Here is a 17,594-nt window from a genome sequence, read left to right on the forward strand (position 1 = left end):
ACCCAGTTTGCTCTACCTGGGTGACACAGTGCTGCCAAGGCTCACTAATACATTTAAGATTTTTCCTTTATTTTTTTTTAACTCTGTATTTTCCAAAGGATTAATAGGAAGAACATTCAATGCAGAAAGTATTTCAAGCAAACAGTAGCTGAAATTCCAAGTGAAACACATCCTGTTGTAAACAGTGTTCATTTACCCAAAGGCTACTATTAATTGATGTAACTGCAGTCAAAGGAGGGCTGCTTACCCAGAAGGAGAATTCAGAGAATTAGCCCTACAGACTGTTACATTTTTAACCCTGCAGTTACAGCATGCCTAGGATGCTAACTTTTTCAAGTATCTGAAGGCTGTTTCCAGTTTTAAGCTTGTAAAGAGATACAACAGTAAGGGATTGTTGCTGGTGCTTCAACCTGAGGATGCTTGATGAGCTCCAATAGCAGAACAACAGCAGCTGGTGTGACAAGGACAGTGACCTTCATCCTGAGCCAGCCAGAGCCTTCACTGAACATCCATCCCATTCCTGTCCTGCATGGTCTTATTTTTATCCTACACATTTAAGTTTGCTGGTGTCTTAAGCAGCTTTACTTCCGATGCCCTTTTTCCAGCAGGCAAAGAGCAAATCAGATGATGCATTTTGGAAGCACACATCTCACTGCTCTTATGCTGAGCATGTCAAGTTTTTTCCACACAAACTGATACTTTGTCACTTAGCACTTTACATGTGTTTGCTATGACTTAACTTAGAACTATTTCCATTTTCTTGAAGAGCCGTGGCCTCCTTGACCTTTCCTTCTGCAGCTTCACTCCAGCCACTTCTCCCCACACCCATTTAGTCCTTCTCAAGCTGTGATATTTTGCATTTAAAACAATTACATTCCCACATATTTGCAATGTGATCAATGCTAATCCATTAAGAGATTGCTGCTCTTTATGGATCATAATTATTGAAAAAGTTTTTAAACTTTATTACCAAAATGAACTCCTGTCCTAGCAGAAATCAGTGATGTGGTTGCCAGGGGCTGTTACCAGTTGCGTTCCTGAGAACTGTGGCTCTTGCACATTCCTGTCTGTAACAGGGACACGGCATTTCCACGGTCACTTCTAAGCCACACCAAACCCATGACCATCAATGTCAGATTCTGCAGGTACAAGCAGGCTCAAACTTCCATGACGACCACAAGGTCAAGAAGCCCAACAGCACAGAGAAGACATCAAAGCAATCCACATGGCTAGCTGGGCATTCCTTTCATTAAAGGAATGTAAAATCCAGATTTTTCCCTCTTGAATATCTAAGTGGAGGACAAGAAGTGTGTAGGAGTATAAATGAAGGAAAGCTGCATAGTTTTAACCAATATTCCTAAAAAATTAATTGCAGCCCTCAAACAGGAAAACAAATAATCAGAGTATCTTCACCCAGCAGACTCCCTGTCAAAGTGATTGCAATCAAATTTCCAAAGATGAGGAAAGCACAGACTTCAAATCTCCCACAGCCATCACTATTCCTAATCCCTCAGGTTCTGCACCATAACTCCAAATGCTTAGTTAATTTTTGGAACCTCCAAAACTATACTTGGGCAAAAATATAATTTAAAAATAGAATCCAATCAGCTGCAGTCCAGCAAGCCATGGGAAGGCTTTAGGAGTAGATTCTCCTTTACATGCAGAGTAGAGCTGTTGCTGATGCAGGTAACAGAGCAGTAGTTCCATGCTGCAGTTTTCCCAGCAGTGCAGAACACTGAGTGCCACACGTGCTTTTAGGACTTCATATCTACACCTGAGCTGCACAGGGCTCTCCAGCACTCTGCTCCCAGGGGAAGCTGTTCTCTGATTATAACAGAACAGCACATGCCAGCTTTTAACTCTCAGCATCCACAGCTGTAATAGTAATGAAATCAGTTGCAACAACTGAGATTACAAATTATGATTTTTTTTCTAATAAACTTGACTAATGTGTTAGATAATTTTTTTTAATGACATAGGGAGTCAGCTTCTTGCTAAACATTATGTGCTCTCTCTCTATATATACATATATCATGCATTGCTAATTTTAATACACAACACTTAAAATATTTTGCCTTGTCTGAAATTCAGACACTTCAGCTTCTAATAATGTGTGTTCTTAGCATAACTCTGCCTGTTCATTAAAACCCATGTGTGCTATGGCTTCCTGTACACTAAAGGTTCAGGAAACAGAAACTCTTCATGCAGTCAAAAAAATCTCTCTGATTTGCTGATTTTCAGGGAATGCAGAAAAAGGCCACCCCATGGTTCTGGCCAGGAGAGGGAGGAAGGAGGGCTATGAAGGGTGCACCTATATTGTGACTTGTTTTTTCTGTGTTCATGTCCTCCTCAAGTAGCTTTTTTTACTTTAAAGGCATTTTAACAAGGACTGAGCAGTTTAGTTACCCTGCTAAGTAACAGTATTGTACTAAGGGATGTGATTGATACCTTATAGAGAGGAGCAGAGCTTGTTTTCACTAGAAACAGCTCAAAAACAATCCCTCTTCCAAAACCAGCCTTTTCTTGGCGTCGAGGATAAAATAATTCTGGTTTAAACCAGTAAGCACTACAAGACAAAGAACTACCACTTTATCAGGAGATAAATTTGCCAAAGTCAACCTTATGGCTCAGAAGTCAACTCACTTATCACTTCACAGTGACTTCACTCAATGAGCTTAAGTCAGCACAAACCCAGCAAAGCAATGACAAATTTACATATCTCTGAGAAGATTATTTAGAGGGCTGAGCATAACTTATTTCAGATGGAAAGACGTCAAGCCTACTGACTGCTTCAGGGCATGCAGGGAGAATGGCTTGCAGCTCCTGGAAGCTTTCTGGTATTAACTGCCTTGAGATTTTAATAAATTATAGCAGCTGCTGCTGGTATGACATGATCCAGGGAAACTTCTCCTCACTGCAAGATTTTTGGGAAAATAGACATTCATTTTATTAATGTCTGGATACAGTCAAAATAAAGATGAAAATATGTTTCAGCATAAGGGTGCAGGGAAACAGGAGGTTGGACAGTCATCAGAGAGAGGCCTGAGCTGTAAAAGTCACATCTCGGCACATGTTTGAGTTTTAAGCTCTCCAAAAAGATCAACAGCGATTGGACTGAGAAATGGAATAGACTGCTTAAGTGTGAAATTTGGATCCTCAGTGAAGTTTAAAAATAAGTGTTCCCCTAGAGGCCAGGGAACTTTATCTGATCTCGTTAAGTTCAGCATACGGGATGCAAAGGCAAAGCACCCACACTCAAGCATTTATTCTCCAGTGCCTCTTCTGTGCTGTGCTCTTCTCTCCCACTTTGTTCACAAATCCCCTCCAGCACACGGCTAGATCAGGACAGCTTTGCTGCATATGGGGTGTGTGTGCTGAGGCATCTCATGTTCCACACAAGAAACAGCGTAAGAGAGTCTGAAGTGGGCCGCTCCAATCAGGCTGTCACATCTTTGCTTGCCATCCTCACTGCACAGTGAGCTGTATTCAGTACCCTCTCAGAGGAAGTTTACTCCTGGAACTATTTTATGGGTGTCCGTATAAAACCTACCTTTACAGATTTAATGGAATATATAATTACTGTAACTCAGGCTGTACTTCCATAATGCAAAAACGACAAGACTCCTTCACTTTGCATTTCAGAGCAGAAGAGAGGCCCACATTTCTCTTCCATGTTTCTTAATGTTGGATTTCCAGAGCATATTGAAAATTCAGTGCTCTCACCTTCCTCATAGGTTGTGTCTAACAACTGTTGAGTCTAGCACAGTTTCTTCTGCTTGTTGAAAGGTTTAACTCATCATGTACAAATAAAGACTTGCTCACAAATGTGATTGAGCTAACACAATCATGTACCAAAGGTTTTGCTTAAACCATTTCACTAGTGACAACCTAGTAATGTCAACTGCAGGTTTCACAAGTGCACATGGAAAACAAAGTGAAAACGTAGCAGTGAAAACAAAGGCTTAGTATTAGCACCTGCCAAGACAGACTGAAGAAAACTACCATCAGCTGTCCCTAACTTAGAGATCGTAGGCCCCTAAAAATGAAAATGGCCCTGACTCAGAGTTCTATATATAAAACATAAATCTTAAAAGTTTTTATGTATAAACACATATACTATAAACACGTATCTATATAAAAATAGAAACACAAGACAAACACATGCACATTTCAATTGTAAATGCTTTAAATACCATGATTAAAATATGATATACCAACCATCGCTGACGCTGTGCACCCAGGAAAGCACAAGAAGATAAAAGAGACATTAGGAAAAACATGTTTCAATCTGTATTTTGCACCAACAACACAGTGAAGTAACTGCACACAGTCTTTGCTTTGGCTCAAGTTAGAATATGGGGGTTTTTCATACCCTTTCAGCTTTACACTTGTTCTCAGTTGGATCATACGTGACGAGTGTTGTGCCTACATAAAGGCCCACTAATTAGTTTTCAGTGAACAGTTGATATGCTAGGGGGGAGTGCCTTTCTTTGCAACAGGACAGCAACTCCCTAATGCTTGGAGGTTTTGTTACTGGTTGGTTGTCTCCTTTTTGTAGATCAAGAAAGTACAAACAATGATGGGAGATTTTCATTTCATGACTTCAAACATCTTTGATAAAGATTTTTACTACTCCATTCCCAGATGTTTTATGAGGTGGCAGCACTCTGTCGTGTTATAGGCTAACGATTCCAAATATTGACATTACCTGTAATAGGAACCCTTAATATGTGACATTTAAATATTGACATACCATTACTAGTGGTAACCACAGTTACTACAATTTATTTTTCCCTAAAACAATGGAAATGTTGGTAATATATCAATGTGAGGTGCTGTAAGATTTGGGGTTTGTGTTCAAGAGTTTGGTAACAACATTATAGCATTCACAAAACATAAGCATGTTGTTGGAATGGCAAAGAAGCCAGTTTTGGCTTTTAGCTGCTCTTTGAAATTATATGGGGGACCAAGAAGCTAAATTTCTTACTTCCTATGGAGTAGAGATTGTCAGTGGAACCATCCTAAACTGACATGGAAGAGAAGATGTACTCAGGCAAAGTAAATGGTATTTAAATCTTGTTTAAGCCATTTTAAAGAGCTTTTGCTATTCTCTAGGCCAGAGAGAGGAACAGAAGGAGCCAGAGAGCAAATGCTCCTGGACTTTGTGGGCTCCGAAGAGACAAGAGGGCTGGAAACCCTGGGAATGCTTTCTACTGAGGAGCCAGGATCCTAGAAATTCAAGTTTCCATTATTTTCAGCCTTTTCTTCTGCTGGCAGGCTGCTTAAAAAAGAATAGAGATAAGCAAGCTGGCAAGGAACTAGAAGTTTTGAAAGTCTGACTGCAGAGCATCATTTGTTCCAAAATTTGAGGACTTTCTCCTAGAATTGTTTCACAATTGGGTCAATAACTGAATGGATACTGTTGAGTGTTTCAGAATCAACAAACATTTTCTGATAAAAACACATCAGTTCAGAATTCTTGAATCAGTTCTCAAAAGTTTAATTGCCCCAGAGTGCCATACAACTGTTTTTAAAGGCAGCAGATAATTGCCATGGCCCTGTAAGCAAATAAGTCTGCCCAGTGTTCTGAGAAACCAAAGTGATGGCACTGAGGGAAAGAGAAGGGTGCACTGGGATGGTGGAGATTGCTGCAGCTGAGAAGGAGAAAGATCAGGAGATATGGAAGGTTCTTGGCTCAGATCTCTTCTTCAGCTCTCTCAGTCCCTTCCCAGGGAATGGTTCCCAAACCACCTTGGTTACACTGCTGAGAAACCCCACATTAGTGTAGCTGACTCTACTGGTACTGATGCCATGATGATTTTTTTGCCTTTCCTTTTATACCCCTTTTATACCTTTTATAACTTCTGTATTCTTAGTGCTTTTTGCCTACATTCTTGGACTTGTTTGTCAAGCTGAGAGACTAAACATTTTAGAAGCTTCGTAGCTAGGGATCAGTGTGCCCCAGACCCCAAGGTCCTCTCCAGAACACATTCTGTGAACTAAGATAGAACCATCCAGGGGAAGGCTCCTTGGGGAGGGGGGCTCATTCGAGCCTCTCAGTGGGGAATCTTTGATAGATATGCTAATTAGTAAAACCTATAATGTTATACCAGATCTTTTGGGGGTGTGCATTTTGCAGTGTGCATGGAGGTGCATTCGAACTGGATGTGGTGCACCTAAGGATCCTTAAAATAAATACAAAGGCAAAATCCCTTTTTTCCTTCTAACCATGTTTGATTCTTGATTTTAAGACCAGGAAAAGGTATCAGTACCAGGTAGGGCTCTTGAGGCAAATCCAAACTCCAGCTCAAAGACCAGGAGATAAACTTGCTTAAAAGGAATGGTCAGCAATAGGGGTTTTCCAATGCATTAGTGTGCGCATTGTGGAACACATTGTCAGAGTATGGTAAGTATGTACTTCAAGAATAGGCACACAGCCATCAAAAACCACGTAAATCAGTAGTTACCTGCATCTCATCTAGTTTGGACTGAATGTCTGGAGGGAAATCTCCTGCTCCACAGCTAAAAGGGTCAAAAGGTTCTGCTCCAAAAAGGTCTCTCTCTGGAACAACAGAAAAGTGAGTCACTGAGAGAACAGGTATGGGTTACGACTACAGTGCTCTGAAAAAGCCACCTTACCTCTCCTTCTGAGCTGAGTAACAGCACCATCAGATACACCACTCATTAACCACAACTTTTAACATCCCCATTTGAAAGCTAGGTCTCGGGCAGTTTTCCAAACTTTAATACACAAATATTTTTCCAAGAACACCACCAAACTTCTGTTGAAGCCTCTCTTTAGCTTCCTTTAATGCTTGTTCCTTCTAGAGATCCGATGGGAAGTTGTTGCCATTTGAAGAGGGCATCATCTACTGACATGTGCTCTGGAGTCTGTGTGTGTAAGGAGTTTCAAAAATGAACAGGAAACAACTGGACATGAGTTGCCAAATTCCATCTCTACATTATGTCAACAACAAATTACCAACCAACTAACCTTTGTGTCCCCCATCTGCCACTCCTCAGGTTAAGGATGTCTTTGTGAGACAAGCAACTACTCTTACTCAGGCAAGGCAAGGCCTTTGTTTGATACAATTACAGCTGGCAGTAACTAAAACTAAAAATTGTCAGTTTTAAAATCTCGGATAAGATCACATCAAGAAAGAAAAAATAAAAAAAAAACCCCAAAACCACAGCAGGACCAGGAATTGTCACTTATGCTAAAATTCCACTAAATTTGGGTGCATAAATAGAACAATTGCAAACTTCCCTCTTTCAATACCAGACGTTTGTCACTTTTTCTTAACTGCAGTTTGCATTCTAGTGGTCAGAGGGAGAAGGGCGTTTCTTTTTTTTGTCTGGGCAAGAATAAACACCTCCAATACAACTGGATTCTTTTTTCTTATTAGACCAGTATAGTTCTTCATATCTGACTGCTCAAAAATTTTTTGGTTTTTCAGGTTTTGGGTGGTTTTTCCTCCTTCTTAGATTTTTTTTCCCTACATGTAAAGGTCCTGTCTCTGTACACTTTTTCTTATCTCATGTTGGATTAAACTAAAGCAGTTGCAAAAATAATTTTGCTAACCCAACCCAACTGATTGCAGAATTTACAAGCTGCTACAGCCTTGTCACTGGTGGAGAGAAAACTGGAACCATTAGGAGATATCCTCTCTCCTAACTTTCGTGGCTGCCTAGCAAGAAACCTGACAAGCATTCTACCTACCTCAAAACAATTTTAGTTTTAGAGCATGACAAGAAAGGGGGGCAATAGTAACTCTGAAGTGATTGGACAGTTAAGCACAAGATTCACCCACCCTTAACACCCAAGGTTTGGGTGACAATTAACTGCTTGACCCAAACCCCTGTTATCAGTGGTGCAGCACACACCTACAGCTGCACAGATGGCTTTATTTTGGCATCCTCAGAGGCAGAATTTTAGACCTGTGTTCTCTAGGCTCTTCAACATGTATTGTGCTTATCAGTCTGTCAGGGCTTTGCCCTTACCAGTTAGGTGTTATCAAGCTGCACACCAGGCATTTTAGATAGTTGGCAGCTATTATCATTTGCTCCCACAATAAAGCACAGAAATTCCCATCATAAAGTACAGAAACTTGAGCAGGAACTTGATTGATTACATATTTCAAAAACTGTGGCTACACAGCTCTGAACCGTCACATGGGACCAAGAGATGGCCCAGATCAGAGAGCCTTATTCCAAGAGTCCTCTTGAGCCAAGAAGAAATCCAGTCTTTCCTGGCAAAGGCAGACCACCTGCGTGCAAAAGAGACTTTAACTCGGATAATCCAATGTAAAAATTAGGTTGTCCCTCATCCTTTGCCTTTTTCACAGCCAAAATGGGTCTGCTCCAGTATAACTGGTGTCCTGAAATGCTCTGATGCTCCTAGCAAATAACCTTCAGATGTGTAGCAGCTCTGACTTGCAATCTAACCGCTACTGGGCAAAAAAGTGATTCTACTTTATAACCCTCACAGTCTATTTGTTCATTATGTAGGTCCATTTTCTTTCTCTTTACCTTTAAAAGGAGCTGACAGTCTTCTCTGTGGTCAGACAATTGAAAGCAGGCAGTTCCAACACCAAGGCTTAGCAAACATTCTATGAATGTATTTAGGAAAAAACAGTGAAGGACGAGACTCCTGCATTTATTCATACTGAATTATGACTTAAGACTGTTTTAAAAAGCAAGTATTTTGTACACTATTATGGATATTATCTCACTCATGCCTTATTATTAGGCTTTTATTAATGAAAGCAATTTTGAGCTCATTAGCAGAATAGCAGAAGTTTTAGCTCTTTTAATGTCACTCTTTAATGTGGAAGATTTCTGAATTTATAATGTATACAAGGCAGAATTTAAAATCAACCAGAGTGTGACTTATTCCAAGGGACAGAACCTAATAAACCCTGCACAGAATCAAATTGAAAATAAAGAAGTATTACCTAGCTGGGTTTCTGTGGAAAGCTATTACTTGGGGAGCTATCTCTACCATAACTTGCTATCCATTCCAGCTGAACAAGACCACAGAACAACTCCTTTTCTGCATTTAAAGTTTGTGTGTTGTAAGAGAGACTGCACTGCTGAGAGTCAGGGAGGGATAAAGTGGAATATTTTCAGTAGCAATGCCAGTATTTGTCTTAGGAACAAAAGCTGAAGAACCTGTGTAAAATGGAGAAATACGAAGATTTCATCCCTGCAGAGCTGCACTATTGCATGGCATATCCATAAGCTTATCTGCCAGTGCTCACTCCACTCATGATGGAGGAGAGGCTCCTTTTTAGCATAGATGGGATAAACTGGCAACTTCTTATTTCAGGCCAGAGTATTTGCATGAAAATTAGCTATAGCAAGAATATTTTGCCTGGCACACTCCTCAAAATTACTGCAGCATAGGCAGGCATTTCTTTCTCCAATAAACAGCAATCAGGAAGATTTTGAAAATGATCCTTTCAAATGGTACAAATAATTTCCTTTCCCTTTCTCATTCCTTTCTGGATGAAAATAAATTCACAGCTTGCAAAATTGACCCACAAATTCAAAAGCCATGAAATGTTGATGTTTTAGATCCTCAGCTCAAACCACAGGATAACATGAACAAGCGATAAATTCTGGGACTTATCTGACATTCAGGAGAACACAAAATACTGGAGAATAGCAACCTGCACTCTATGATAAATTCAATATTAGCAATTACTAAAGCAAAAATATAAATATTTGGCTTTTGTGCTGCAGCTGACACCCCAATCTCTACCTTAGCCATCATCCAGGCACACAGCTATGCTGATATATGCTTTCCCCAGATGGACTGGAGCAGCTGTGATGACAAAAATTAATCACACTGAAATCACACAAAGAAATACTTGGAATAAACTGAGACAGGGTAATCCAGAAAGCCTTTCCTTTAGCTGCAGGCTACTCCATATTTTTTTCTTTTGAAATTATTGCATCAATTATTCTGACAAAATACCCTTAAATATCTGCAGAAAAAGAGCATCTTGGAGCAGATTTCTCCATCTGCCAGTTGGAACCTTGTCCATGATGCATTTGTGTGAAGTAAATATTGAGCAACTCAATAGGGAATAATCCTCTCCAGTTCTTTTCTGAGATATGAAATCTCATATCTGTGACAACAAGAAACACATAAGTCAATTCCTCCTTTAAATAAAATTAATAAATTAATTCTGCCCATTCAGATAACTTACAAGAACATTTACAATCCCTTACCTCATGAGGAAGAAGCAGCATGGTCTCTAGCATTTTTGGTTGCATTTCACTATTTTGCAATTATTACCTAAAGAGTTAGCATGCATTTGTCCAATCTGCAACCTCCTGTACAAAAATTATGCCATTTTCTCTTTTAAATAGGTAAACCCCATCTATTTGCTATCACTGATACAGCCAGTGGTGAGCAGATATTTACTGAGTATCCCTGTTGGAACACTGCTGAATATGAACTCAAAATCTCAAGAATTAGTTCATTTTTTTAAAGCTTAAATGCCTTGGAAATAGCTCTCTTTCCAAAAAAAAAAAGGTCACTGTTGCTCCCCTCTAGTATTAAAAGGCTGGGTGCCTTAAACTATATGCTGTGAGCTCAGCAAAGCCAGAGGTACCACTTATAACCCCACAGTATTTTTTCTGGGAAAATACCAAAGGAAGAACTGATAAGCAAAATTCTAACTCTGGGCATTTCTCTTTATGGGAAGCGGAACTGTCATCCTGGTGCCAGTAATTGCCTATGGAACTCTCGGCCTTGGAGGAATGGAAAGTGCTTGGTATTGTTACAGGATTCCTACAAGTGTCCATGCCTTTCCTGGGCACTGTTATTTTTGGCTGATTTGTCAAACTGGCCAGAGGATGAGTAAGATGAGCTTTGGCTTTTAAAACCACATTTTCCTTGAGCAGCATGAGTGCCCTCCCTGGGTAACAGGCAGATGAGCCCCACTTAGGCAAAAGGAATAAATGAAGTGACACTAACAAACTGATGACACACTCTTATCTTTCTCCTTCTTTACTACTGAATGTGATAAAGGTGGAAGTTCCAAAATTATAAAATCCCACAAAATCACCATGTAATTTCATCAAAACAACCCTGCTTGAGTGCAGTGACAAAGAAAGTAGAGAGAGGAACAGGAAAAGATGATCTCAGAAAATGGAGACTCCAAACTTTGGCTCCTCTTGATTGCCAGCCCTCTGACTTGTACTGGAGAAAGAAATGCCAGCTTGCTGGTGCTGGCAGCAGTGACACCACAAAGCAATGCATTATTGCACATTGTTATAGTGATGGGATATTGCACAGCCTGAACAAGGCTCTTATGGGAGCTGAACTTTCTAATCTGGGACAGTAAAATCCTTGTTTGATTAGAAAATATTTCTCTCCTGTTTCAAAGACACTCTGAAATATGCCAAGAAGCGTTAATAGCTGATGGACACAGTAATTTTCAACATAGAAAGTACCATGACACAGACTGAAAGAGTAGAGATGAAAAGCATAAAGACCATGATGGGCTCTGTAATCTCTCCCTGAAGTGGCATCTCTGAATTACATCATCTCGACTGAATGCAAATCAATGAAGTGCAGAAGAAGCAACTACTTTAAACAATACATATCACTGTTAATAAGCAACTTTTCCTTTATATTACAAAACCCACTGCCTAAACAATTGCAAATCTTTTATAACTGGAATTTCCAAGATCCCTCAGGATGGAGTGCTGACTCCAAGATTGCTAGCCACAATTTCAATGGATCTGAGGTAGAACAATAAGTAAAAAAATAAAATCTTGACCTGTAGTTCAATTCAAGTTAAGTTGCCATTCTTGAAATTAGATATGCACATTTAGATTTATTTTATGGCATTGTCTGTAGTTTCGGAGAAGCAGGTGCCTTTCAATTATTTATTATAAAGCCATAAAATGCTCTCAAATAGAGCAGTTCTATTCTAATATTCTATTAGAATATTCTAATATTCTTTTAAACTATATGAAAATAGTTAATATTAACTATACTTGATAGAAGTCAACTTCTGTTAGTATACCTCTTGAGAATCCCACAGAAATTCATTAATTATTTTAAAATATTCTCTTTTAAAAGAGCAGGGGTCTTTACTGAATTAAGAGCCTCAATATCTACTTTCTCTTTAGAAGGTGACAGACATTCTGAGAAATGGAACCAAACAGTGTATCAGATATGGGCTTGGGAAGACATTCACTGACCAAAGTTATAAAATGCCTTTTTGTTTTTGTGCACAGCTCCCATTCACAGTTGAAAATTCTGCATCCTAGAAGCATGCCCCAAAACAGGGCATGATCTCCTCAAATGTGTTCCATATGGTGGCAGGCAGTAACATCAATGATCCTTATGCACTCTAAAACAGGCATCAGGAACAGAAGATACAAACACAGACCAGTATTTCTACAATCTCTAACATCACTTGTGCATGCTCCATTCTCCTCTCCCTCAAGGGATTCCCAAAGCTTTTAAAAAGACTTTCTGGACTCCTAAAATATTTCCAGTGAAGTCAAGAACCTTACCCTAGGTGCTTTCAAGCCTTTGCAAGATGAAATTGCTGTTGTTAATAACCTTTTGAAGACCTTTTAGGAGCGGTTGACAGATCTGGAGAGGTTCATCAACTGTAACTAAAAAACCCAAAGCTGTGCATGATATGAAAAGTAGAATTGAAAACAGCATTCCAAGACAGTCTCCTTCTTGAGGGTTTCTTTGGCTCTCCCTTGTGCATCACCATCACCATACTTACTCCACCTGCTGCCTTCCCCAGAAATGCAGGCTCTAGATGCTAGAACTGTGGCTTGACAAGGAAAGAACTAACACGAAATAAAAGTATTCCTTGAAGTACAGAAAAGAGACTGTAAAAGAAAAGCCAAGTTAAAATCCCCAACCCAACCCCTTCCAAGTGTATATGTCATAGTTTCACAGCTAGTTTTATAATGCAACCTGGCAGCAACATCAAGGACTTTGGGAAGATGGTATAAAGATGAAACGGCATTACTGAATGCGATTCACAAAAACTGTATTTGGCTTTGCATGCAAAACGTACGTAAAACTTTAAAGATGCTTTATTAATAAAAAGTAATGTAAGCAAAAAGTAGGTCAGTTGTTACAGAACTTACTGATCTCTGTAGATCTACTGGGTACTGGAGGAGGCTGTGTACCATTGCGAGTAGGTGTTGATGACTGAGGGGATATGGGAGAAAAGGGAACCATATCAAAGATGTCAGTGGAGGGTGATTTAGGTGTCACACTGCCTGCCTACAATAAGGACAATAAATATTAGGGCAAGGTTTCACATGAAAAAGATCACAATACTGAATTCTTCAGCATGCAGATAAGAGCCACATTTTGAAAAAATAGTTTAAAACAACCATCAGCATGCAAACCCCAGCTCCTGACACCAAGCAAATGGCATTTGCAGTACAGACTGACTCATGCTGACACTCCCCAGCACAAAAGCAGCGTCGTAATTTTTCCATTTTCAGTTGAAAATGTATCACAGTTACACCTGACAAAGCTGTGACAAGCAGTTCTCTCTTGCAAACACACGAGCAAAGACATCTTCACGAAACCCAGTTTGACGTAATATGGCAAGAACAATGTGCTCTGCTCTGGAGAGCACAGAACCAAGTTAAAGATACAATCCCAATATTTTTTGTTTACTAATTCTTCTTTACATAATCTCTTATTTGGCAGCCTAGAGAAACTGGTAAGATCAAAGCTTTAAATGTATTTTTCCATAAGTAATAGCCTAGACATGTGATTAGACACTGAATATTAATATCCAAAATAAACCTGTTGTCCTTGAATGTGAAACTGAAGAGATTTCATTCAAAAGGCCCAGGAATTTCTAAGGGTTCAAAAAAATACTGGGCAAGCAAGAAACCCCAAACCCATCAATTACTGTAGTTCTACAGCCATATTTATTTTTGAATGGCTCATTTCTCCTGCCACCAGTCCACTACTTCAGGGCACAAGCGATGCACAATCAAGTGAAAATACACTGAACACTAAAGACAGAGGATGAAATAGATTAAAACTGAGACTGACAAGCTGAAGGAAAAACTAGTTTACATGTTCATGTTATTGCTGAGACAATACAGAAACCCCCACACTCTGTGTATTAGAAAGGCCAGCCAGGCACAGGGAAAGCCTGCAGCTTTGAAACAAGATGCAGTTTGCCCAAACTATCCACATGGAAATTTTGAAGCACAAGTTAAATTAGTCACATGGATCCTTTTATTCAGAATATACAAATATGACAACCTGGCAAGCAGGTTGTCTTTAGCACTGCTTATGCATGAGAATCCCATGGATAAACCCTTCTTTTGGAAGGCTGCTTTCTTCAGTGCCTGTGCTGCAGCTGCCCCGGAACAGCTTGCTTCACAGATTTCTAAGCCAAGCCTACAGGTAGCCCTGAACCACCCCTGTTTCTCTCTGGAGGTTTCTGCAGTGGCTGCTGAGTAGCAGTATTGATCCACAGCCTTCCTCTAATGCACTGCTTAAAGAGGAAAAAACACAGAGCTCTTAAGTCCTACATTTCCTATTTCTTTGAGGTTCTGTGATTCCATGATTCTCAGGAGTTTTGAATTCATATTTTAAATTTGGATTAATATTTTGAAATTGGATTAAGAGAGATCTATAATTGTTCAATATCTAAAAGAACCTGGGGTATTTCTTCCCAGATATACAGAAGCATAGCAAGAAAAAAAAAAATCTACATTTAACATGCTGCTTTTATTTTTTTGCCCTTTTTTAAAAAAATTCTCTGAGTCACTGCTGTTCCCAAGCATGACCATAGGTGAATTAACTTCATAGAAGAACCAGTTTTCAAGATTTCAACACATCCAGAACTCTTACTGTCCTCAACATGAGTTACCATTGGAATTTTAAATATGATGTGTTGTGGAAAGATTTCAGTGCAGAGTTTAGACACCACAGGCTCCTGTTAGTGTCCATGGACCTTGCATTAACCCTGCAGTAAACCAGGATACTCTGAGTCTGGCAGATTGATGGATGCCACCTGCTCTCACTCAAAGCAGGGCAATGGATGGGCTGGACCCAAAATAAACATAATGAAGAAGTACATCCCTTCCTTCATCTGAACCTCTCTCTGATTGTGGACAGCCTTTTGTTGGCATTAGGAAGGCGGCATCAGGTTTGGGGCATAAATAAATGCTTATATCAACCTACATTATCATCAACACCCATGGAGAATCCTAGAATGTCTTGGAGATCCTAAGTGTTAATGGAGAATCTTATTATTTGTTAAATGCTTACAGCTACCTAGAAGACAGATAAACAGCATTTACATTTAGTTATAAATGTGCCTTTTAGGCAAAAAATGCAAACCCACAGTTTAGACTAATTTCCCAATTATATTCCATTTTGTTGAAGTCGGTGACTGGCCATTTTGATACTACTGATATACTTTAATTAAAACTATAAGAGAATTAAAAAATGTGTATTTTGAATACATGTGAGCACAAGAAGCATTTTTATTTAGTGAACACATGCAGAAAGCCAGGATGGTCGCCAAATAAAGCCAAACATTACTTGCAAATGGGAGAAAAGTTGATAGTATAAGCACATTAATATAAAAAAGCAGGCAATATGCCCATTTCATATTTAAGAATAATTTTCAAGCTTCATTTTTTACATTTTTTATAAAGTATGCTGAAAGTTATCTCATGGCTGATTGCTTTTCTATTAATTCATGGTGGGGGAGAAGCCCTTGAAGTTGGACCTTTAGAATTGTTTTGAATCACTAGTCTTCATATAAAAATAATGAACAAAGGATTGACTGATAACACAGAGATCAATAATTAATGGACTAATTGAAACATGTTGGAAAAATAAAAATTTAGTTTTGGGGATGGGAGAGAAAAAGCTCTGTAGAAAATAAGAGTAAATCTTCACAAATTCCATATTTTAAGAGTACCCCTAGAGAACCTAAGATTAATCTGCCCTGTCCTTTAGCCACTGTACAAAATGCACTTTTTAATACAAGTTAATACACAACAGAGAACAAAAGAAAGCCAAAACTAAAAAAAAAAACAAAACTGAAAAAGCTTTTGCACAGCAAGATTACACGAGGTCTTGGGCAGCTGTATTCACTGGCAGGCTTTGGAAGACCACTCTTTGAAGGTGGTGGTATTAACAATCCAGGTGGTAGTCTAGAGTCAGGAGAACTCCTAGGAGTAAGCGTAATGGAAGAGATATCTAAACAAGGAGGTGAATCCTCATTGTTACACCAGAAAAAAGTAGAGGGTCTTTGAAACATATGTTCATCATTATCACACTTTATGTGCAGCAGCTGAAAAGGAATCACAGAAAGAGAAAACATTCTGAGGAACAGAACGTGAAAACATCAGGGAAAGAAGAAAAAACAACACATTTCATATTTCAAAAAAGCTTGTCAGCAACTGTTCAGTGCTATAGTTACAAGATACAGAACTTGAAAATACTTCAACACAAAATATGAGAATATGCCACATTAAGAGGTAACCCAGTACCAACTGGAACAAAGACAACTTGCTCCTTGATCATTAAACCAAATAAAATGAAGTCAGGCATCTTTCCAGCAGTGTGTGTGTGTGCGTGAGATGCTAAGGAATGTCTAAAGCCAACAAGGGATCAGCAATCTCTCACATCTGCACTTGTAACTTAGCAGGTAGGCACAGGTCTGGGGAGAAGAGTTACTGTGCTGGTTAATGCACAGGTCAGAATTTTCTCTAACTAATCGAGGAAAAGCCCACCATTTATATACCACCAATGCTGAAAGAACAGCTTATTATAGAATGAAAATCTTTAGAGGATGGATTTAACTCTGGATCTTAACAGAAGGGTTGCGCACTTGTGCAGAAAGTTCTTCTTGGCCACAGCCAAGAGTTCCACACGGAGAAGGCAGGAATGGGCTGGAAGTGTCTTGCCTAAGCCCCCTGTGACTGGCCCAGGCTGAGGCAGTGGCAGATGAGCGCAGCAAAAATCCTGAAGTCTGCTTTTACTCCCTTCATAGTGTTACACATTCGATATGTCATGATTATTTCATAAGAAGTTTGCATAACTCAGTAGATCAGGATTCAATCAATTATTTTAAACCATTTTTTTCAGTGTTATGTAGAAAACAAAACATTTCAAATCCTTATAAAATGAGTCTCAGCTTCTTTCTTCCCTTTCTTTAAAGATTAACCAGGCTAAGGGTACAGGTGACCAAATGCAGTTACAGTGCCATACTTGAGAATACCAAAACAACCCACAAAATTCCCTTCTCAAAACTTGCAATTCAGCATTAAAGAAAAAAAGGGTTTTCATCCCAACTTCAAAAATTTCCATACTGGAATTGTGAAATGGAGGGTTTGGAATGGTAATCAATTAAAAAAAAAAAAAAAAAAAAATCATAAAACCTACAGGACAGAAGTTTGATTATGATTTCAAGAGTATCACCAGACTACAGGTAGAAGAGTTGCAGTGCTACTGTGTATTACTGCTGTGGAATCCTTGCTGCTATACATAATCATGGAAAAAACAGCCCTTGTAATAATAAACGCTCAAAGAGATTAAATACAGTCTGATT

General features: G+C 39.2%; 1 protein-coding gene across 10 annotated transcripts in view; it reads right to left on the reverse strand.

Moving 5' to 3' along the window:
- GULP1 (GULP PTB domain containing engulfment adaptor 1) overlaps window positions 1-17,594 on the reverse strand; it is a 150,026-nt gene that overhangs the window by 3,661 nt on the left and 128,771 nt on the right. For 3 of the 10 annotated variants that reach the window (XM_042041719.1, XM_042041714.1, XM_042041715.1), the window contains 3 exons: window positions 16,110-16,334; window positions 13,138-13,276; window positions 6,468-6,562 (listed from right to left, as the gene is read on the reverse strand). In XM_042041719.1, coding sequence (XP_041897653.1) covers window positions 6,468-6,562; window positions 13,138-13,276; window positions 16,110-16,334 — 459 coding nt within the window. Of the gene's footprint in view, window positions 1-4,218; window positions 4,230-6,467; window positions 6,563-8,529; window positions 8,610-13,137; window positions 13,277-16,109; window positions 16,335-17,594 lie in introns of all 10 variants that reach the window. The other 7 variants (XM_042041720.1, XM_042041718.1, XM_042041717.1 and 4 more) reach the window with 6 other exon arrangements.

The sequence above is a fragment of the Corvus kubaryi genome, unplaced genomic scaffold, assembly GCF_017639235.1.
Source record: "Corvus kubaryi isolate FWS band 111438036 unplaced genomic scaffold, C.kubaryi_AGA036_p1.0 37396, whole genome shotgun sequence".
Taxonomy (NCBI): Eukaryota; Metazoa; Chordata; class Aves; order Passeriformes; family Corvidae; genus Corvus; species Corvus kubaryi.